The 25346-nt window shown below is 35.6% G+C and overlaps 1 protein-coding gene across 1 annotated transcript in view; it reads left to right on the top strand.

The window, feature by feature from the left end:
- Positions 1-1150: 1150 nt before the first annotated feature.
- LOC125674606 (deleted in malignant brain tumors 1 protein-like) overlaps positions 1151-25346 on the top strand; it is a 63162-nt gene continuing 38966 nt past the window's right edge. The window contains exons 1-15 of the mRNA XM_056160790.1: positions 1151-1341; positions 4998-5275; positions 6129-6273; positions 7118-7281; positions 10680-10821; positions 11587-11750; positions 12275-12419; positions 13021-13199; positions 15237-15375; positions 18689-18861; positions 19611-19746; positions 19857-20035; positions 20631-20772; positions 20917-21092; positions 21578-21719. Of these exons, the coding sequence (XP_056016765.1) occupies positions 1334-1341; positions 4998-5275; positions 6129-6273; positions 7118-7281; positions 10680-10821; positions 11587-11750; positions 12275-12419; positions 13021-13199; positions 15237-15375; positions 18689-18861; positions 19611-19746; positions 19857-20035; positions 20631-20772; positions 20917-21092; positions 21578-21719 (2312 nt within the window). The 5' untranslated portion in view covers positions 1151-1333. The remainder of the gene's footprint in view (positions 1342-4997; positions 5276-6128; positions 6274-7117; positions 7282-10679; positions 10822-11586; positions 11751-12274; positions 12420-13020; positions 13200-15236; positions 15376-18688; positions 18862-19610; positions 19747-19856; positions 20036-20630; positions 20773-20916; positions 21093-21577; positions 21720-25346) is intronic.

Raw genomic sequence — 25346 nt, 5'->3', positions numbered from 1 at the left:
ATAATGTATACATTGTGTACCCACCATATGTCATAAAATGCGAAAGAGTTCGACAAAGCTTCAAAAAATTCCAGTTGGCATATTTCATGTAATTACTTGCATGTGCGAACGTATTTCACACGCAAACATATGTGTCTAATTCTACCACCTGACTATAGTATTAGTGTTTGAAATCTTAATTTATAGTATTCATAGTTTTGAAATTATGAAAATAAAAAAATCTACATTCTTAGCAATGCACATGCAACGTAAAATCTGCGTAAATACATGGCTGTATATAAATTTCCCAGTTGAAGGTTTATGTTCAATTCAACCCCAACCCCACATATGCACTTATTTTTAATTACAATGAACTTCGATCTTTGTTTCTATGCGGTGACAAAGCTGGACATTATTCTTCCAGTTTACCTTGTGTATTTATCTCTATTGTTCCCCTGACGGAGGAAAATCCTTGCAATTAACATGGAACTAACAAGAAATACACGGAGGGATTAACTGAAGTACACAGGCATGCTAGCTTGTCAAACGTAACAACACACGGAATATACTTTGTTTTCTGTATCTCATTTCATATCTGTTTTGTTTAACTGGAAAAAATACTTATAACAATATGATGTATATAAAGTGCTTACTATTCTTCTCTCACTTACATTTTAAAGTTTTTTGTGTGCTTTTTGAATTCGCATTTGAATTATTTATTGCATATCAAATTATTACTTTAAAAACCTCCGAATTTTTGTTAAGTTTCAGCATTGCGGAAACCATTAGGAATCAAAGCCTACAGTTTCCGCAGACTGAAACTTGACGGAAACTATATAATCGTTTACGCACGGCGTAAACCATACGGGAAACCTCAACTTCAGGTTTCCGCAGACTGAAACTTGACGGAAACTTGCGGAAACTATATAATCGTTTACGCACTGCGGAAACCATATGGGAAACCTCAACGTCAGGTTTCCGCAAGGTTTCCATATGGTTTCAGTTTTGCGGAAACTAGCGTTTTCATCCAGTGAAGGGAAATAATTTTTGTGTAACTCGGAACTTGCGTTAACTGTAGTGCTTTATGTTCCCCCTTACTTGGGATAAATACTTGGATTTCAAGTCCAGATCGTGCTGTGTTTTCAAACTTCTGATTTTCTATCTTGTTTGAATTAGTAAACATTTTAAAAGGGATCAACCAATTCATAATTTAACTCGGACATAAACTAAGGCATACTGATGTGCAGGAAATTTTTCTATCATAAGATGGCAATGATATGACATTGTTACTTATGCTAAATTTAGTTCAATAACAGGAAAAGACTGATCCCAGAAGTTATCTCTGTGTGTTCCAATGGCTGCGTAAGTATCGATTATTTATTCGTGAATTTCTGATAATATTATAGCATTTAGAAAAATGCAATTTTTTTCATTCGAATAAATGCCAGACTATATCAAAGCTAAACGAATTACTTTGTTTTAAAGTCGACAAGTACGTGTATATAGTAAACTGTTATGTTTTAGACTTATCCGCTCAATATCATCCTTTTCTATGGTAAATCTTGGTATCAAATATTCAAAAGACTTTTTCAATTCTGAATTTCAATCTTGTCACTCTCAATTGTTTTTCTGTATTGTGATATGTAACAATTTTCTATGATTTTAATATTCATTAAAATTCCTTTACTTCATCGATTTCTTGAAACATTAGAATAATGTTAGAATAAACAATAATCAACATAGAGGCATGAATCTAATATAACATAAACAATAATCAACATAGAGGCATGAATCTAATATAACATAAACAATAATCAACATAGAGGCATGAATCTAATATAACATAAACAATAATCAACATAGAGGCATGAATATAATATAACATAAACAATAATCAACATAGAGGCATGAATCTAATATAACATAAACAATAATCAACATAGAGGCATGAATCTAATATAACATAAACAATAATCAACATAGAGGCATGTATCTAATATAACATAAACAATAATCAACATAGAGGCATGAATCTAATATAACATAAACAATAATCAACATAGAGGCATGAATCTAATATAACATAAACAATAATCAACATAGAGGCATGAATCTAACATAACATAAGGGGAAATAACTTTGTCAAGAATTGAATCATTTCCCTGTTTAAAGTATTTAAATCAGGCCTGAAGTTTATAAAAAATATTTAGAACGTTTTCATACTCAAATTCTGTGCTCTAAATCGTACTCATGATACTCAAAAGTAAAGGTTATGAAACTTTTGTAAAACCATTCACACACTCTTATGGAGTACATGCTTAACATTTTGTGAGTATGTTTCGAAGCTTGCTCAGAGTTGTACTCAAAAGAAACATGGCTGAGTTTGAGTATGAGTACAGTAAACGTTTTATAACCTCCAGTCTACATATGACAGGAAACCAGAGCTATTTCCCTGCGTTAAGGTAGTGATTGCAAGGCGTCACTTGGTTGATGTGGTTTATATTCTCAGTGACCCATGCAATCACTACATGTACTATAGGTATAGATATGACAAGAATTTAGAACGGTTTCCCAGAGTGGTCATACCATGACAGTTTCGTTGTTGGACACATCAATGTTTTATTTATAAATTCTAACTGTTTTAAATCCTCGTGACATTTTGTTGTATTCCGAATGGGGCATGTTTTAAGACTTAAGGGATGAAAAGGTGAAGATAACGAACAATAATATAAGTGAAATAATTTATAAAACTTAGTTTTGTGCCGATATTTGCCATCAATCCTTAAAAGCTTCACAAGCTTGAAGTACGTCAACATTCAAAACTGAAGGAAGTTGTGTTCTTGAAAATTCTAAAAGGAGTTGAGATAAAAAGGAAAAAGAAAGTCCCACTCGGCGTATCGGAACATATACAAGAACATCAGTTTTCAGTATCCTTTCAAGGAAAGGAAACACGTGGTCAATTTTGATAACAGAGAAATTGTACACTTCCTAAAAAAAACTTGAAAACATTTAAAGGGACTGGTTCACGATTTTTGATAAAAATATTTTTCATTTTTGATGGTAAACACTAAAAATATAACTCATTTAATGTTGACAGCCAAAATTTTGACCTTCTAAATGCAAGAATAAAAGCAAAATTTTAGCCTTAAATCTGTGTTATGTAAACAAAGACTCGAGTCTTTTTATGTATACAAACAAACAAGTGAAATATTGATTTTGTTATATAAAGCATCTTAATTTTGCATAGTCGCAAACTTTAATTTTTAGATGACACATTTTACCCCCAAAATGCTTGAAATGCGAAAGATATTATAAAATTAGATCGATATCAATTTCTTTTAAAAAATTCGTAAACAATAACATTCAGCAATCTTTGCTTACAAAACAAATAATAAACTCTCTTAAATGAGCTTCTGTGATAATGTATAACCTTAATTTTCATGTGAACTCTTTTAAATACATTAGACAGTAGATTTTGATCATCAAAAGTGAAAATGAAAATTTTGGGGGAAATCGTGAATCAGTCCCTTTAAACCTAAACTAAGAATCATTGTGAGACAGACAACAATTAGACAGTAACACCATAGAAACATTTCCTAAGAAAATGGCTACACATTGGGCTGTTTCATTTTATCTTCAAGAATTTATATACATTTTCACATTCAAACAAATGCTCAGCTCAACGTAGACCTGCACTCGGCCCACGTCACAATCAAATGTAAATGCAGAACCACGCTTTCGTTTTCCGAAATGTGATATTTTAACGATATCCATTTGATTTTTACATGACTATACGAAATATGAATATCCGATATCAATTCCTTCCTGGGTGTTTTCTTCTTATCAGACAAATTTTAAGTTGAGATTTTGTGGTGTGTTTGTTTTTGTTTTTTTTTAGAAAGGGGGATAGAGATGATTATAGCTTGAGAAAAAAATCGGTAGTAGAACAAACAACAGTTTGGTGGATGAGGGTGTGTCAATTACATTGTACATGTCCGTGAGGCATTCAGTGTACATTGACTATTCATGTATGTAAAAGTTTTACTATGATCCAAATGTTCAACATATGGAATTGCGGGGCATCAGAAAGTGGGGGCGACGGATGGGAAAGGGGGGAGGTCAGATCAATTCAGATTTCCAGGAGCATCATGATAATATTTCTTTTGTGAGGATCCGGGTTAGAATAGGTTCCAAATTATCATCAACAAATGCATGGCACGCTCGTATAAAAAAGAAAAATTCAGATTTCGCTACTCCAGTGACTACATATATCGTACTTGTGTTCGCTGCTACAATGTTACAGATATTGACGTAAGCTTCAAAGATCAGCTGCAAATAATTTGTTTTATTTCACCGACCGTCATGAATTTGTCATTTTTCCTCATCTCTCCTTTTTCAAAATTATGGGAGCGGCATCTATTAGTTCCTTATTGAGATTGCATCTACTTAGACCGGCGTAAAAGGTGTAAGTGTAAATGTACATACATCCAATTCATGTACTATTGCTTGTAACATCTAGATTATTTAAAGGCTTCCTTTAAAGCAGATTTTTTTTTTCAATTTACAAGTTAATTCTGAACACAAATAATTTATAGCATTTGCCACATCTCATTCTGTTTTAAACATGGCATTTTCTATTTAGCAGTCTATATGTAAACAAAAACATGGCACTATCCTTGTTTACATATATCAAAGAATTGTGAGTGCTGTATCTCACTTGTAACTCAAAAACTGATATTCAAATTTTGGTTGACCATTACAAATACTTTAGTTAAGCATTGTAAACAATAAAAATGAAAAAAATGAAAATAAAAAATTTGAAAACTTTCAGTTCAAATCATGTCCATGTCTCCTTAACGATCTTACGTCTGTCAAGTTCTTTACTCTCTTCTTAACTGCAAATGTAATTTGATGATAAAATGTTGCTGTTGTTAATGATAATCATGATGATGATGATGATCATCATCATCATCATCATATGTATTCTACATAACTTTACAAATGTAACGCACTTTCAGGGTTATGTATGCCGCAGCAGCACTCCAGTATTTCTCATTGTCTATAGACTGCCAACCGTTGATAGATGAACACGATTTCTTAGAGAGATTTCCTTCCACGGATAATCTGAACAGGGAAGTTGTCATAGAAAACTTAGCGAAGCAGCTTTCACTGGTGACCATTCGGGAATCTGACGAAAATTTGAGAAAGTCTGATATCAATGCAGGAAACACATGTGAGGAGGGACAAGAAAGAAAGTTAAATGACAACAATAATGAATGCAATGTCACTGTCTTCGGTAAGATACCCTGCAGTCTAACACTGTGTTACATCTTTCTGATATGCTGTGTCAAAAGTATTCATCATTGATATACTATTCTACTCAAAAAGTATTGCCAATTATAGAACATGTTAGAGTAAAAAAGATAATTTGGGACTGCTTTATTCCTGTCATTCTATTTTGAAAAGCGCAGTATCCACACTCTACATTGCATTTCATCTTCCAGTTATTATGAAAGGTTGAAACATTCCCTTTTGCTTATAAAGTGATTCGCCTATTTCTGTAGAAATAAATATATTTTCAAGCACTGTGCAGATGTTAATGTCATCATTAAGAGGTATATTGATATGCTCAACAGGTGAAGAAAAAATACGTTATATCTTTCAATTTGCAATATTTCGATTGTCAATATCAGCCTGATTGCCACCCAAACTTACATAAATCATCAGTTCAAGGATTAAGTAAAGATAACGAAAAAATGACCAATCTCATAAATTCCATAAACAATACTAAAACAGGAATAGAGGAAACACGGACAGCTGGGTACACCAGTCGTGGGATCAGGTAGCTTGAATGAGTAATAATCTCCTGTTGACCTGTCATTCCCGCCGTTAATCCTCTGATAAAAAGAAGGAAAGGATATAAATTGAAGGAAAAGACAACGTTGGACCCCTCTACACGACAGAAATGACATCCGATATGAAATGCGAGTTGTCTCTCTAGTGGAACAGAGCATTTAACATATGCTTTCAGGATCTTAACTGAAAAAAGAGTGTTATTCTTGGACATAGATAATAGAAGTTTTACATAAATGAAGGCTATTTTTCATTGTTTCTGTTCTCTGTTGCATATATTGTATGCAATATTTTAGAATACCCATTCCGACTCGTTGGAGGAGTTTCAGAAAAAGAAGGACGATTAGAAGTCTATATGAATGGACAGTGGGGGACCGTGTGTGACGAGGACTGGGATGTGATTGACGCTCGAGTGGTTTGTCAGAGTCTAGGCTTCATCGGGTGATTTTCTGTTTCTCTATATTTTAAAATGTGCATATTGTATCACAAGTTTCTCTTTAAGATTATACATTTAAACATAGGGGATATTTTACAACGTACAAATGCTTCTAATGAAATGATACATTTGAATTGAGATCCCATTACACATGGTAGAAGTTAGAATGTAAATCGCATTAATAGAAAACAAAATTTAGACGGCTATTAATCAATATCAATATCAATCTTACTTATAAACGATACATCTGTTCCTCAGTGAGGCGATATACAAAACCCTCACCACAAACCTTTTATCCCTTATTAAAACATCTATCTTCACGAAGAAACATAACCGCACCAACACTTATTATTATGATGTGTATTTTCAAACAATGTTATCATTATGCAATATTATACTATATACAATACAAAACAACAACATCCACATTCTACAAAGTTCTCTTTGCTTCGTTTATCTTCATTGTCTCATTAGACAATTTCTCACTATTGTAGAGGAATAGCTTCAGGTGAAACTTCAAAACGATTGACCTATGGACGAGTTCCAAGGTTGTAGCAGTGACGGGTTTATATAGTGCTGTCGCTAGTCGTAACATGGGATGCTGGGTTTAAGGTTAAACATACAGGCGACTTTGGCTGACCCATGCCAAATATTTTGCGACGAAGCACTCACTGTCTATCTTTACGTCTTAGGTCAGATGCCACCAAAGCACAAACGGTGTTCCATCCAATGACGTCTTAATCCCGAATCGAACGATTTTACTATTTAGTCACTGAACAAATTCTTCATTTTTATTTGAGATCTCATATACAAACATTTTGATAAGATATAATTTCCTTTCCCTTTCAGACATACCATTCCTTTATTAAATGCTACATTTGGTGAAGGCACGGGGCCTATATGGATGTCATCTGTCAATTGTTCTGGACGCGAGCATTCAATCAAAAAGTGTGTGTACAAAGGCAAACACAAGTGTTCCCACAGCAACGATGCTGGTGTTAGATGTACCGACGGTAAGAACAACATTCATATCGTTGACCACTGTGAAGCATAATACTTCAAGAATGCTGTGGAATTGCTTAAATTCAATGGGGGTTAATTTTCGTGCATTGTCGAGATCTATCAGTTCCGTTAGAACGTAATTTCATGCATATGATTTCAGTACCTTGAAATATAATGTAAATTATATATCTTGTTGGGGTTTGAAATTCTTGGAACAGGGGTCCCCACAAATCCACAAAAATTAAACACCCACGAATATTGATGATTGCACAAGCGTCAATACTTTTCCAATTATGATTGACTACGCATTAGTCCGTTTATCTGATCAAGATATAAGGTTAATTCCTAATAAGATTATGAGTTTGATCACTGTTCGTTATATTAACCTTTCATTTAAACTATGATCTTTCTTCAAATAAAAATGCCGAACCTTTCTCCCTTAAATACCCAACGAAAATACCGTACGGTTTCTTCACCGATCACTGGATGTGGGGGGAATTCAACTATAGTAATTGTTATTTACCTGGAATTTACCCCCATCAAGACATTAGGGTGTTGTGTATAGTTTTACTATACATAGAACCTGTCTCAAGGCCCTCCGCAGAATTTCTGTGGTCATAGGGTTTTAATAATAGTTGTATTCCTAAAGGTAGCTGACACACAGTCTCACCCATCCCCTCTTCCTCTCTCTCAGGATTACCCTCAGTCATTGACTCAACGAATAATTTCTTTTATAAATATAGAGGTATCATAAATTGATGATATAAATTATTTCAATAAGTTACAAGTTTTGTTATTATTGTTTGATTTCTGATTGTGTAATTGTGATACATGTATATATAGGGGGAAATTACAATTACAGTTCTATATTAAAGTTACATTGTTCAGGGGTCTTTTTAAAAACAATTGAATTGAGAAAATACTAGTTGTGGAGAGGTCAATGCTATCAAAACTCTAAAATACATGGCATCCTCAAGATCTAATGAATGTCAGTAGTTACTGACCGTTATTGTTATCCAACACCTCTCTGGGGTACCTCCAGAAAACAGTTCCCGTGGATGTCACTCCTCCTGAGATCTATTGTGAAATGTTTGATTGACAAGCACCTTTACAATTTGGGTGTGTTAGGCCACACCAATTTGTAAAATAGTTCTTCGGTTTTCAAACAAAAAAAGTGAGGCGAGAGGGCGAAATTATTTTACAAATATTATTTTTAATTTTGGAGATAAAAATTATGAGGCGAGCGAATACAAGAAATATAGATATTTTTAATTGAATTAAGTGTGATTTTAAAAAGAGGGCGCCTAAAAATAAAGATCTAAAATCATCAGATATCATTTGTTTACCACATAAATTTAATATTTTTCAACTTTGTTGATATAGTTTACAATAAATAAGAAGTATTTTAGGTTTCAAAGACTTTTTTTTATACCTAATGCATGTACTTTGCAACATTAACTGATAAGGTCTTTTTCAAGAATTTTATTTAAGTTTCATTTCTACAAACTTTCGATTCAGAGATATGCATATTGCTAGGGACACATCCAGTTTTGACATTCATTGCAAATGCAATATCCATTGCATCGCTTTGAGCATTTTCTTGAATTTTGATAGGACATCACCAAACCTTTTGTGAATATGTCGTTAACTGTCGGTCCGGTTTAAAACAGTCATCGATCAGTACCCCTTGCTTGTCATAAGAGGCGAATAAATGGGGCGGTCCTTCAGATAGGACTGCAAAAACTGAGATCCTTGTCACAGCAGGTGTGGCACGATAAAGATCCCTCAGTGCCATAAGCGCTGAGCATAGGCCTAAATTTTGCAGCCCGTCACTGGCAATGGTAACGTCTTTCATGTGAGTGAAATATTCTCAAGAGAGACTTCAGTCAATATATAGGCTAATCAAACAATCAATCATACGCTGTCAATGTTCTCTAAATAGTGGCATCAAATAGCGCTTCAAACGTTTCATCGGCTTCCAGTTCGATTCCAGCATAAGGAACAACTTCCAATCCAGTGTTATGAAGTATCGTACATATTAAGATGGACATCATGAATAACTTAACCGCATTACACTGTTAGGAAATTTCTCGAGAGCCACGCTTCTGTCATTTCTCAACATATACATCAAGGTTATTTGTGCGCTTGTTGTAAAACCTAAACAAAATATCTACGGATATTTTTGAACACGCGGGCGGATATTATTTTTTGATAACATTATAATTTGGATTTGTTACAAATAGAAGCGGCGAATCTGACGAACTAGATTACAAATTGGCATGGCCTTAACTTAAAATTGAATCTTTAAGACAGACGATAACTTTGCCAATTTTCCATATGCAAAGATTAAAAGAGGATATAACGAATAATGATCAATCTCGTGAATAAAAGGTGAAGATAATGAAAAGTGATCAATCTCATGATTCTTAAAAGGAATATAGAATAAAAAGTGGGGCAAACACGGACTACTGGACACACCAGAGGTGGGATCAGGTGTTTGGGGGAAGTAAGTATCCCTTGTCGACAGGTCACTATATCGTGATCAGGTAAATGGAGTTATCCATAGTCAAAATCAGTGTGCCAAAACGGTCTAACAATCGGTATGAAACACGTCAGACAGCATTTGACCCAATGATAGGTTGTATTGGCAAACTAGATCGTTATAACGACCATAGAATTGGCAAAATGCTGACTTTAAAAGGGAGTGTTGAAACTCCTGCACCATCAACTTGTTTATTAGTAGCTTACCTCGATTTAAAAGCTTACCATACGCAGAACAAGCTATAGCGTATCGAATCATTTGAGATATATAAACACCATATACAGATGATAATGGAATATTGCTACATAAATATGGGAAGTGTACGATGGAAAAGCTGAAATCATCCCGTTTGTCATAGAATTGAGTTGTTAGTTTGCCAATAATATCACTCAAAGAATACAGAGTGAACAGTTGGGCTTACACTGACCCCATGACTATACCAGAGGTGGGAATAGATGCATAGGGGGAGTAACTTTCCCCTTTTGACACCCGCTGTGAGCCCTCTGTCTTACACTGGTAAATGGAGTGATCCACAGTAAATATCAGTATGTAAATAATGAACTAACAATTTGTATGAAACCTGTTACACTAACGACAGGTTATATGTACCCTCCATTGCCCATAAATGTGGAAAACCCACATAGGTCAATATAAATCACCTTTAACTAAAACATTGTTATCATAAGGAAGATGAAAGTCAATGGAATTTTACAAACCTTATTTATTTTTTACAAGACCCTTCAATCTATTTAAATTAGGCATCATAACCGATATACTCCTTGATGTGAAACATTTTTTGATGGTTATGTACTTTTCTGTCATGGTGCTGTTTGAATAAATCTAATGGCTCATTGTTCACTTGTTTAGATGGAATTCGGCTTGTGAATGGAAAATCATGGAGAGAGGGTCGAGTGGAAGTACATAAAGACGGAGAGTGGGGGACAGTGTGTGATGACGGCTGGGGTGACCAGGACGCCTCGGTTGTGTGTCGTGCATTTGGATTACTAGGGTATGATATATCCAATTAAGTATAAAATCCCTGTGTATTAATTAAAAGCATTATTTTACGTCCGTCATTTTTAGTTCCTTCACTTTCGTTTGCTATGTAATTCACTTTTATCACAGAAAATCACTAAACAGAAAACGCTTATTTTTACAACCGTCCTGAATCAGGAAGAAAACAATGTGGTTGTATTGGTTTTTACAATTCTCCAATGGATGATAGTCTTAAGTAGATACAAATAAGTGAGTGTTCTCTCTCTCTCAAATTTAAACCTTCACTGTCTATTTTGATAAACTTTGGCGTAAAACTATAGTGTTTCTTCAATATCATTGATATAAAACAATTAAGTCATACTGTGGGTAGGATTATGAAATGGTTAGTTTGGGTTTAGATTTCGTCATGAAATAAACCTCTAATATTTTAAACTAAAAATCTGAAAAATATTTCTAAAGCCAAAACCACGTGATATTTGTATATGTTAAATGAAAACGTAAAAATAACAGTGATCATTCATACTGCATATGAAGAATACCTGATTTAGAGTAGGACACACTCAGATTCTGAACACAACAGAGGTGGTATCAGATGCCTAGGAGGAGTAAGTATCTCATGTTGACCGGTTACATCCGTCTATAGGTAACCGGAACAATCTGTAGTAAAAATCAGTTTATAGAAAAAGGCCTAACAAATGGTATGAAACATGTCAGGGAGCTTTTGACGTATTGACAGATTGTATTTGTAAATTACACCGTAATGAATACTGTTCTTTAGGAATGCAGCTCACGATGTCAACTTTGGAGAGGGAACAGGATCAATTGTCCTTGGAAACGTACGCTGCAATGGGACTGAAAGCAACTTCTGGAAATGTAAACATTCAAAACTTTCATCCTTTTTTTGCTGGTCCTTGAAGGTCGCTGGTGTGAAATGTTTCGAAGGTATATATATATATAGGAATTCTAACATACTGCTCGAAGATGCAATCAGCAAAGCCTGGGTAGATATTTTCTTATGCAAGGTGAAGATAACGAACAGTGATCAATCTCATAACTCCTATAAGCAATACACAATAGATAGTTGGGCAAACACGGACCCCTGGACACAGCAGAGGTGGGATCAGGTGCCTAGGAGGAGTAAGCATCCCCTGTTGACCGGCCACACCCGCCGTGAGCCCTATATCCTGATTAGGTAAACAGAGTTATCTGCAGCCAAAATCAGTGTGCCAAGAACAGCTTAACAATCGGTATAAAATTGCGAAATGCTGACTTCAATCCAGACTGTTGAAATCCCTGTACCATCAACTTGTTTTATCTAAAAGTATATATGTGATCTTTAACAATATGCAAGTAATATCTAAGACTAAAAATGTGATATTAAGTAATAAACATGTGATATTTAATCATATAAATGTGATATTTGAAAATGTGCACGTGAAATTTTATTAACTACGATACTTTTCTAGATTCACCGATCCGTTTAGCTGGTGGAAAATCTCCTACAGAGGGCCGAGTGGAGGTGTATCTAAATGGTCAGTGGGGCACCGTGTGTGATACATCATTCGATACACGTGATGCAAAGGTTTTATGTAACTCCCTCGATTATGGACAGTAAGTTGGGTATTTTGATACATGATGTGACGGTCATCTTTCTCTTTCTCATATCTATATCGCATGATAAACAAATGTAACAAGGATGTTTTTGTTTGAGATTTTTAACCGGAATACGGACTAATTCCCTGCCCACATCTCAGACATTTAACTTTAAAACAAATGCAACTATGAATAAAACTTGATTTCAGGGAGTTTTCAAATATATGAGATGTTAGCTGTTAAGATCTTTGTTTATCCTTTAGGGAACAGAGAATCGGATACTTTGTTTTCAGCAGAATTGTATGAAAAACTTCAAAACCATTCTACCAGAATTGTTTGTTTACAAACTTCTATAAATTTGTTATGTATGGTCATGAATTTTCATCACAAATGAAATACAATGTGTTTAAAATACCCACTCTTTAAGAGTTTAGGCACCGTTAAGGGGACTATGTCTGTTGTGTTTTCAATACTTTAGTCGAGGTTTCAGCGCCTACATAATTGTATTTCTACTATTTTAGGCATGGTTTAGGCGCCGATAGCAATGTGTCTGCATTTATACTATTTTAGGCATGGTTTAAGCGCCGATAGCAGGGTGTATGTATTTATACTATTTTAGGCATGGTTTAGGCGCCGATGGCAGTGTGTTTGGACAAGGTAGGGGTCCAGTATGGCTGAATAACCTTCGCTGTTATGGAGGTGAATTGTCAGTCCTTCAGTGCAGTCAATCTCGATATGGGAAGAACGCCTGCCATCATTCTCGTGACGTCGGAATAGTCTGTATGAATGCTACAAACAGTAAGTTCCTTTCAAACCGATAGTAGGTACCATGTTATTCTGATACCATGAAGCAATGTCTTTGGGTTCCATTTATCCAGTAATTCTTCAAGACTATGGTCTTCGTTTTCTCCTTTAATATATGAAAATGTTGTCAGCACTCTCTGTTCTGTCTTAAACTTTGATCAGTATTCTTTCATTATCAGCGAAAAAGAAAACAAGAATCGGCACCTCGAAACATAAGTTTCTTTGTTAGAGAGTTATCTGGGCTTCTGTCAATTGATATGTATATTGTAGAAGTGGGGGCCTAAGCTCATTCACACTAGGGGTGAAACGATGCATCGCCATGCAGCTGAATCGCGATGTAGTGGTCTCGATTCGATGTTCAATTTATTCCCCGTCTGCTTCGGTTCCATACGGTTCTAGAATCATTTCACACTTTGTTTTTGATCACACGGTTTCTGATTGGCTAATGGAAATTTGAAAATTACCCAATCAACGTACTAGTAAACTTTGTTGTATCAAAATGCACACAGTCGAGTTGAGAAATGTACCCCCAACGTATAAATCCTACGTATGTCTCCCGTGTGCTGGTGTATGATTGATTGATGGAATATTGTTTAACGTCCCTCTCGAGAATATTTCACTCATATGGAGACGTTACCACTGTCGGTGAAGGACTGCAAAAGTTTGGATTATGCTCGGCGCTTATGGCCTTTGAGCAGGGAAGGATCTTTATCGTGCCACACCTGCTGTGACATGGGACTCGGTTTTTACGGTCTCATCCGAAAGACCGCCCCATTTAGTCGCCTTCTACAACAAGGAAGGGTACTGAGGACCTATTCTAACCTGGATCCCCACGGGAATGTTTGAGTATATATATATGAAATGTGAAGATAACGAACAGTGATTAATATAATAACTCCTATAAGCAATACAAGATAAATAGTTGGGCAAACACGGACCCCTCGACACAACAGGGGTGGGATCAGGTGTCTATGAGGAGTAAGCATTCCCTGTCGACCGGTCACACCCGCCGTGAGTCCTATATCCTGATCAGGTAAACGGAGTTATCCGTAGTCAAAATCAGTGTGCCAATAACGGTCTAACAATCGGTATGTAGATCAACGCTTCCCTGAAGTTAACATTGTTGTATTATCTTTATTACTCTGATATAAGCATCATTCCGTTCAATCCTCCCTCATCAAACGCATATGTCTACAGTTACTTTGTTGAGGACGAACTATGATTTATATAAGAAAAAGACGTTTTTGCATGTACATCGATTTTGTGATGTCTGGTGTCACAGTTTAGATAGAAAATTAGTGGGTCTGGTACTGCCGACAAGCGTGACTGAGAGCGGTCTGCATGTCTCACACAGATTTCTTTTTTCTATGCATTGAAGGCATTTGCAAAGCAAGACATTCTATATTGATAGATTGATCGATTGATTGATTGATTGATTGACTGATTGATTGATTGACCATTGTTTAACGTTCCGCCCTAGAATTTTTTCACTCATATGAAACGTCACCATTACCAGTGAAGGGCTGCAAAATTTAGGCCTATGTTCGGTGCTTACGGTCTTGGAGCAGGGAGATATCTTTATCGTGCCATATCTGCTTTGACATGGGCCTTAGTTTTTGTGGTCTCTTCCAAAGGACCGCCCCATCTAGTCGATTCTTATGACAAGAAAGGGGTACTGATGATCCACTCTAACCCGGACCCCCACGGGATTACGATATTCTAGAGCACTGGGGTTTACAGTATAGGGTTTTCACTAATGATGGGGTTTTTTCTGTCCCTCTGTCTATTACTTTACATGGCATAGATTAAATGAGTATCTTTCATAATCTAAAAGTTCTGCATCAAATGATCTTACTTTTCCAAACATTTGATACCCAAGTATTAAGTGATAAAGTAGCATTTCCGCCATTGTGACATTTTTGTGTTTTATCTTTCTCTTAGACAGGTTTAAGTAATTTAATCACAACAAATACTATTTGCCAGTCATGGTTGTTGTTTTCATTTCTCTATTTCTTATGCGAATGAAATTAGATTTGGTCAGACTTGTTGGTGGAAACACAGAGAGAGCTGGAAGGGTTGAAGTCCTAGTTAACCAGTGGGGTGGGGTTTGTGATTTCAACTGGGACAGGGAGGATGCGTCAGTCGTATGCAGAAGTCTGGGTTACACTGGGTAAAGTATTCTTTCAATTTTCATTGCAGTGATATTATTGTAAATAATATGTTTTATGCATTTATATGTAACAATAGAATGGTAAATTATTTTGCTGGCTTTGTGACGTAACAATGCACTAGTACATGTGTGACGTTGGATTTTCTCTTGACGTAATAAATTACTGTATGACGTTATCAGTATATTGTTATTATCGTTAGACGTTTCACTTGTATTAAACGAATGATAATAAAAGATACCCACCACCACCCCTTCAACCATCCTGCTGTATATATTTTACACATTGTCATTTGGCTATAGTCGTGGCCTATTGTTTGTTGCCACCTTATTTTTCATCATAGTGATTATAATTTTCACACTATATCTTAACATGTAACTTTGGGAGATCCTAAACCAATTCTATGTACAATTTGATAAGAAAGTAGGATCTCCTTAATTGTTTATCTTGATATCTTCTTGTCATTAATAAATGACAGTTTTACAACTACAATAATTACTTGTTTGTTGAGATGAAAAATAACTAGCTGCGGGAAACATGTTTTAACTTCTAGATTTATCATATAGAAGGCATAAATTGTGTTTCCTTCTCGATTACTTTCTCTTTGGTACTCAACTGGAATCAACTCATATGGGATGCTCTGAAATTGACATTAACATAATTCCAACTCCTGTATCATTTTCATTGCACCAGTTTTGAATCTCTTTACATTCAGAATATAGAAATATTCTTAGAAAAATATATATGTTTATATAAATCATAAGCTCCATTCAATCTTGGTTCTCGAATATACACATGTGATTTTGTCTTTCGTCATATCATAGAGTATGTTTCGTACACGATGAACATTATAATAAGGGGCTGTAGTCTCTCCAAGTGTTACATATGGTTGAAATTGATAGTTTACATATCCTAGAAACTCAGTAAAAAGTTAAAAGTAAAAACCCTTATTTTTTCTATATCATCAACTCAGTATTGAAAAGTAAAGAAACTCAATTTGTCACTATCATCAACTCAGTATTGAAAAGGTTTGGGTTTTTTTAATTGTATATACCAACAACTCGGTATTGAAAGGTAAAAATAAACTCAATTTGTCTATATCATCAACTCAGCATTGAAAAGTTAAAGAAAACAATTTGTCTTTATCATTCCTTATTGGAGTTATGAGATTGATCACTGTTAGTTATCTTCACCTTATCATCAACTCACCATTGATAAGTAAAACATTCAATTTTTCTTAATCATCAACTCAATGTTGAAATCTTAAACGTTCAATTTCTCTCAATATTGAATTACTACTATTTCCAATAATGAACGAAAGACGAGGCTTTTTGACATAACAATTGGCTGCTTCTTCAATGATAATGGAAAACAGAAATATTCATAAATTGTAATTAATCCCAATTATTTTATTTTCTTAAACAGCACACTGATTCTATGTATAATCATTATGAAATTGATATTTTAAAAAGATGCTGAAGTTCCTCAGTGACATTATTTACATAGTCATCGGTGATCAGATCTTCCAACAGTTTGTTGGAATTCCCATGGGCACGAATTGTGCTCCTTCATTACCTAACTTGTTTTATATTCTAAAAGGCTGAATTTATTCGGCAACTTCGACATAAGGAGATTTCTTGCGGGGGTTTTCAATTCAACATTTAGATCTATGTCCGACCTTTATCTATTAACAATACTGATTTTCCTCTATATGTCGATTCGATTTATCCCAGTAAACTCGAGATAAGCGATATGACAGAGTCTTCAAAATCTGCTTCATATTTATGCCCCCCTTCAAAGAAAAGGGGCATATTGGTTTGCACCTGTCGGTCTGTCGGTTGGTTTACCACATGTTGTCCGCTCAATATCTTGAGAACCATTCACTTGATGATAATGATATTTCATGTGTGGGTTTGTTATGAGAAGAAGAGGATCCCTGTTGTTTCTCGGGTCAAAAGATTTTAGGTCAAGGGTCAATCTACTCTGGACTTAGGAATATAATGTCCGCTCAATATCTTAAGAACCTTTTGCTTGACAGACATCAAACTTGGCACACTGGTACATCATAAGAAGTAGATGACCCCTATTGATATTGAGGTCATATGGTCAAAGGTCAAGGGTTACACTGGACATAATGATATACTGACCATTCAATGTCTAGAGAACCCTTTGCTTGACAGACATCAAACTTTGTACACCAGTACATCTTCATGATGACCCCTATTGATTTTGAGGTCACATGGTCAAGGGTCAAACTGCACATAGGAATATACTGTCCGTTCAATATCTTGAGATCCCTTTGCTTGACATACATCTAACTTGGTACACTAGTACATCTTCAGGAGAAGATGACTCCTATTGATTTTGACGTCATATGTTTAAAGATCATGGGTCAAACTGGACATTGGAATATACTGTCCGCTCAATATCTTGAGAACCCTTTGCTTGACAGACATCAAACTTAATACAGTGGTGTATATTCAGGAGAAGATGACTCCTATTGAGTTTGAGGTCACATGGTCAAAAGTCAAGGGTCAAACTGGACATAGTAATATAATGTCCACTCAATATCTTGATAACCCTTTTGCTTGACAGACATCAATCATAGTACACTGGTACATCTTCAGGAGAAGATGACCCATATTGATTTTGAGGTCAAAAGTCAATACAAACATCAATAGTTGAACTGGACATAGTAATATATTGTCTCCTATTTTTAAGAAGTATTTGCTTGATTGACACCAAACTTGGTACACTGGTACAGCATTAGAAGTAGATGACTCCTATTAATTTGTAGGTCACATGGTCAATTCACTCTTGACATAGGAAGATATTGTCTGCTCAATATTTTGAATTGATGATACTACTATCAATTAAATGATGTGTATGTATAACCCTTTCAATTTTGCACCATGGGGGGAGGGGGGGCTATGTGTTTTACAAACCTCTCTTGTTCGACAATGTTTTAACATCATACCGATGTGATGTACATAAATACACAAAATAGTATTTCCTTACAGAGATTACATGATTCCCACACAAATGAAGAATGTCCTGCCCCGAAGTAATGTTCCATGTCCCTTATATTTTCTGAACGTGTCCATTGTTAGGAGGCAACGTTATTCTTTTCATGACACTGAAAATTTTGCAATTCTACCAACAAATTTATTGATAAGGTTTCTTTTTATTTTGGTCTATCCCTCTAATGCATCGGTTTCATTTGTACATTTGTTGCTACTTACAGTCCTGCATAGTTCAAATGTTAATGTTCGGTTGGATGATGTACATACTAAATCTAAATACTGTCATATTTAGTTTTTACATTCCAACTTCAAAGAGTTGGTTCGGGGGAAGTGAATCCACCTGGTTGAGTAATTCAGCGTGTAGGGGAAACGAACCATCACTTCTCGACTGTCCCCATAATCTGATCGGGCGTAGTTGTCATTCTGGAAAAACGGCAGGCGTCATTTGTTTAAATCAAACTACAGGTGAGATTGTTTTTCTCTTTTACTGTTATCAATGAATTTGAAACTTTCCCGGTTTGATTGGGAAAAGCAACGTGGAGGGGAGATTCCTCTAAAATATCACAAGAAGTATGTTTTATAGAATCAAATAATTATAAAGATTTCTAAATTTTGATTCTCATTCCGTGTTTTTGGGAAAGGATTTGAAGTGCAGGGCTTTCTACACATCTAACAGCGTTTTTATACTCAACAATTTTGAAATTGAAACAACTAAATGAGAGAATAATTCTGGCATTCTGTGTGTCAATTTGTGTTACTGAATATTCATTGAAGTATCTAATGAAATAACAAAACAGTTTAAATCTGACATGAATTAATAAATACGTACATTTTTCTCATCTCATTCGCCATATTTCTCTCAGGTAGCCTTATATACCCGTATATACCCCAAATATGATTGTCACACCTGAGTGCGTGCGTGTGTGCGTGCGTGCGTGCGTGCGTGCGTGTGTGCGTGTGTGCGTGTGTGTGTGTGTGTGTGTGTGTGTGTGTGTGTGTGTGTGTACCACTAACAGAAAGGCCACAAATCCATGAAACATGTTTTATAGAGATTGTTGCGCCGCCCAAGGAATTTCAGATTAAACCACATTCACTCTGAGATATTGCTGATGTGATATACATTACCATCAACTTCTCCTAATTTCTTGAGTGGGGGGGGGGGGGACAACGTTTCACGTATATCAAAAAGTTATACACAATGTTGATGATTGCAGTTAGGATCGTCAATGGAGTTTCTGAATCAGAAGGAATGGTCGAAGTCTATTTAGACGGACAATGGGGATACATATGTGATGAAGAATGGGATTATTGGGATTCCCTTGTTGTATGTCGAGATTTGGGGTATTCAGGGTGAGCGAAGTCTCTCTTCTTTATGTGTCAGAGATTTGAATATTATAACATGAACTATGGGTGTACATCCTGGTGATTATAAATTTTGGTATATCCTGCATTTTTTTTAGGTATTCCATGATATCGTCATATCCAATATCGATGAACGATACTAGGAAAATATTTGTATCGACATTTGACTGTTCTGGAAAGGAAGACTCTCTCTGGCTTTGTGATTTTCCAAACATTGGATCTGTTAGCTGTCCAAAAAGCAATGTTGCAGGAATCCTTTGTACAAATGAATCATCATGTAAGCATAACATCTTTTTATATCAAATATCGTCACCTTGTTTAAAGGTAGTTTTTCGCCCATTCCGTGGTCGTTAAAATGATTTTGATTGCAATAACCTTTCATCAGGTCGAACGCTGTCTGACGTGTTTCATAGCTATTGTTATGCCTTCTTTATTTGTTGATTTTGAATACGAATTACCCCGTGTACCGGATCAAGTTAGAGAGATAAAAGCTGTGTAACTGTTCAGGAGGTGTTTACTCCTCCAAAGCACCTGACCCCTCCTCCTCTGGTATGACCAAGAGGGGTCTGGTGTTTCTAGGGATCCATGTTGACCATTTTCAACTACAAATGTACTTTATATTTTCGATATGATTTATGAGATTAACATCTGATCGATATCTTCACTTTATCACCCTAGAAGTTGCAATGGAACTATTCGTTCTGTTCTATCAGATCATTACAATCTACATGATCGTGCTAAAATAAAGACTTTGGTAATTGTTTTGAAAATTATCTCATTTTCAAAAGCAACGTTTTCTTCTACTACTAAATTAAAAACTGTTTGATCACTGTTGATATTTATATTAAATTTACACAATGAAATGAATTCAGATAAACTGAGACTTGTGAATGGCAGCTCTGAAAATGAAGGTCGCGTCGAGATTTTTATCAATAAGGAATGGGGAACCATATGTGGAATGAACTGGGATTCTGCGCATGCACAGATTATATGCAGACATTTGGGGTATTTTGGGTGAGTTTTCCAGCAACGGCAAACAATATAAGCAATACAAATGTTAAGGAAAACCAGTTGAAAGTAAATGAATTCCAATGTTGAAGTACATGTATGAGTGTTTGCAAAGGGTAGAAAAATGTTTTAAATTAAAGTATTTTTCAGGCTATCGTCTTTAGCAGGAAATCATGTTTTTGGAAAAGGCGTGGGAAGAATTTGGATATCAAATTTAACATGTGATGGAAGTGAAAACTCTTTATTAGAGTGTGGAAAACTATATACACATAACCATTGTTCCCATGAAGATGACGCGGGGGTTCTATGTCACGATAGCACAAGTCGTAGGTGTTTTAAACGAAGCTCCTTAATTTATTGGTCATTGTAGGATAGGAAATATGGAAAGCCATTGTGATGTGATTACTACACAGAGTTTGCAAATGATGTGGCATTGCATGACGTGACATATTTTATGTACTATTGAAACTAGTGGCGATTTCGAACATCAAAATTAAATTGAATTAAACATGCTATTTATTTGCCAAGAAATGTTATTATGATACATGTACTGGTTTCATTAATACGGATACAACTTGTGTTTCGATACATGCATCGATATAATCATATGAATCATGTGTTGTATTTAGACGATACAAGTGCTGTAAAACGTTTGGAGAATCAAGAGCATATAGGTCTTGTGAGACTTTTTCATTGAAATTCCTTATTTTACAAAGTGAAGAAATGTTAAGGCAGTCATAGGTTTCTGATGAAAACATTCAGATTGTGATGAAGGATTTTAAATTATAGGAAATGTTCATATATCCTTCAGGTGGGACTCAACTCGTTAATGGCATATCTACAAATGAAGGTGGAGTCGAAGTGTTTCTGAATGGGCGTTGGGTAGGTGTGTGTGATGACGAATGGGATAGAGAGGACGCAAAGGTCATCTGCAGAAGTCTTGGATTTAGAGGGTAAGACCATCTCCCAAAATGCATTCGGGGATTGATGACGAGCATTCAAAGTCACCACTTGAGTCACAAGATAGTTTTGAGGCAAAAAGATGCACAAAGAAATTATAATATGAAATATTTTATTAGAGAATGGAAATAAAATTCAGAAAAAAAATCATTTAAACTCTCACTTTATGAACACTTATGTAGTTTTCAAAAATTTTAGATATATGAAATATCATTCACATATATGTGAAATATCATTCACACATTCAATATGAAAGTTCGAGCATTTATATAGTAAACACAATATCTGAAGAAATACTATCAACATGCTATAAATCCGGGTGTTTCGAAAATTCAGGTATGATTAATATATATGTAAGACTCTAACGTGCAATGGTCACTCCAAAGTGCGATGGTCACGCCAAAGTGCGATGGTATGCGTTAAAGTCCGATGGTTTGTTAACGTTACGGATGCCAAATTGCCATGATCACGCCAAAGTGCGATGGTTCCTCTCCAACAGGCACGCTACATAACGTGCGATGGTCTGGCACGCCAAAGTGCGATAATCCGTCAAATGTAGGCGCACCACACTAAACTGCGATGTCTGACACCCCAAAGTCTGATGGTGCAGGGCTACCGTTTCTGACGTCACATTATCATGACGTCATTCGAAGCGCCTTTCAAAATTAGACCGTAGAAATGCAACGTCAGTTCGTCCCAACGAAGAATCGTTCTGCTGCCACCAACATCTTCGGGATGTTGGAGGAAGGCATGGATAATAAAGATTGACATGGACGATTGGAAGGGACAAATGATTGTGAGAACAGCAAAGTACATTTGTTGTCAAAATATCTACTTCGCCAAAACATGCTTTAATACATGACTTGAGACGTATACGTGATAAATTCCTGTATCGGAGGTGTGCTATGATGCAAAACATTCTATACGATTTCGCGTTTGAAAATTTTGTTTTAACAACTAAATGGACTTGCCGACTCCCGAGAGTACTGGCCCATAGCTTGTAGAAAATGGCTCACCACAAGCTTGTTTAACTGTCGAAAAAAGTTGCTTGCATTGGAAAACATCTACGACAAACTTTTTGTCTACATTTGAGTTTGTGGTCTTTAACCATTACACTTCTTTTAAAGCATCATTCGTCATTAGACATATGAAAACACAAGTACGTACCATCTATCCTTCTGTGTTTAGTAAACCAGAAGTGATCAAAAGAATTAGATAGGTTACATGAGGAATATGTTTTGGTTCCAGCTGACAAAGCTAGTAACAACATTGTCTTTGTTTTTAAGGCTATTTATTACAACTGTATTTTAAACAAACTTGGCATTAATTCCGCTTTTGGTAATCACACTTATACTCCAACTGCCCTTTCAAAAGATGAAATTCTTCAAAACCATGCTTCAGTTTTAGACACATTTAATATCCCAGTCAATGGGTCGAATGAATATGAGTTACCGTACCTATACTGGATTCCTAAACTACATAAAACCCTTTCAAAGAAAGATACATTGCTGGATCCAGTAAGTGCTCTACCAAGCCCCTATCTATGCTCCTCACGACAATATTAACAGCTGTGAAGGAGAACCTTCAAACTTACTGTGCGACTACATATGCCAGAAGTGGTGTTGATCAAATGTGGATTCTAAACAATTCTAAAGAACTTTTAGTAAACTTGAAATCGCAGAATTTTTCCCAAATCAATAACATTAAAACCTATGACTTTTCAACACTATACACGACCATTCCTCACGATAAATTAAAGACTAGACTTTTTGACATCATAGACAGTTGCTTCTTCAACAAAAACGGAAAACGGAAATAATCATATCTAGTAATCAAGCATTCAAAAACTTACTTTGTTAAACACCACTCTGATTCCACGCACAAGTACTCTGAAGTTGAAATAAAGAATATGCTAGAGTTCCTCATTGACAATATCTTCGTGGTCTTTGGTGATCAGGTCTTCCAACAGTCTGTTGGAATTCCCATGGGCACGAATTGTGCTCCTTTGTTAGTTGACCTGTTTCTATATTCATATGAAGCAGAATTTTTTTAAAAACTTCTACGTGAGAAGAAAAAATCTCTCGCTTCGACATTTACATATATCGATGACGTTTTGTCTATTAACAATAATAGCTTTCATTCGTATGTCGATTTGATATATCCCTGTGAGCTCGAAATAAAGGACACCACAGAGTCGTCCACTTCTGATTCATACTTAGAAATTTTATTGAAAGTAGACATTAACGGCAAACTGACAACTCAACTGTATGACAAACGGGATGATTTCAGTTTCTCCACGTCAACTTCCCATATTTATGTAGCAATATTCCATTATCACCTGCATATGGTGTTTATATATCTCAACTGATCGATATGCAAGAGCTTGTTGTGCGTATAGTCAGTTTTTAAATCGAGGTAAGCTACTGACAAACAAGTTGATGGTACAGGGGTTTCAACAATCTCGATTGAAGTCAGCATTTCGCAAATTCTATGGTCGTTATAACGATCTAGTTCGTCAATACAACCTCGCATTGGGTCAAATGCTATCTGACGTGTTTCATACCGATTGTTAAGCCGTTCTTCGCACACTGATTTTGACTGCGGATAACTCCGTTTACCTGATCAGGATATAAGGCTCACGGCGGGTGTGACCGGTCAACAGGGGATGCGTACTCCTCCTAGGAACCTGATCCCACCTCTGGTGTGTCCAGGAGTCCGTGTTTGCCCAACTATCTATTTTGGATTGTTTGTAGGAGTTATGAGATTGGTCGCTGTTCGTTATCTTCACCTTGCATTCGTGTGTTTTGAATTCATCCTGATTAATCATGCCCTCAATGTTTATATTTATATGTATATTTTACTTACGGGCTAGAAACAAATCACAATTATATTGATCAAGTTGTTTAACTAGCCAGTAAAATTGTGTCAGAAAAGATTTTGTGACGACTGGTATAGATATTATACACACTCCTTGTCTCTCAGAGTTTGTCCACGCCCTTCTAAACGGAAGACCTTGATCCGTCCATGCTTATCCTGCAATTTGAATTTAAGAACCTAAACCAATTTATTCATAAAAAGTTTAAGTACTATCATGATGATATGCAAAAAGATCAAGGATGAATAGTACGCGATTTTGAGTGGCATTGGATTGCAGAAACCAAACATGCTTAAAAATGTGGTTTATGGGACAAATAGTTTATAAATAGAAATAATAGCAAGACATATCTTGCCCACTGTCACGTGATGATGGCGATATCACCTGCTGGACTGGATATGTTGCGCATGTCTGTTATTCCGGTTTGTACTTCGCGGTTTTCAACATCAACATAACGAAATTACAGCATATTTCAACTAAAATAACCTTTTTGTTTTATGAATTAATTTTACTGAATTCATAACTTGAAAATCATAATGAGTTGCATTCATATTTTACAGGTTGCCATTCCGGGGAGTACGTGTTGCAAAAACTTATAAAATCGTATAAAGTCGTAAATTTATATTCCTTAACAATGACTTCAAGTGAAACTTATTGATAACAGTAATAAAGACTTACATCTAAATATTTCTGAAAATATTTTATTCAGATTTTTATACACATTATTCATAAGGAATCATACATA

Source organism: Ostrea edulis, chromosome 3 (genome assembly GCF_947568905.1).
Source record: "Ostrea edulis chromosome 3, xbOstEdul1.1, whole genome shotgun sequence".
In the NCBI taxonomy this organism is placed as follows: Eukaryota; Metazoa; Mollusca; class Bivalvia; order Ostreida; family Ostreidae; genus Ostrea; species Ostrea edulis.
This window is presented reverse-complemented; position numbering and strand designations above follow the sequence as displayed.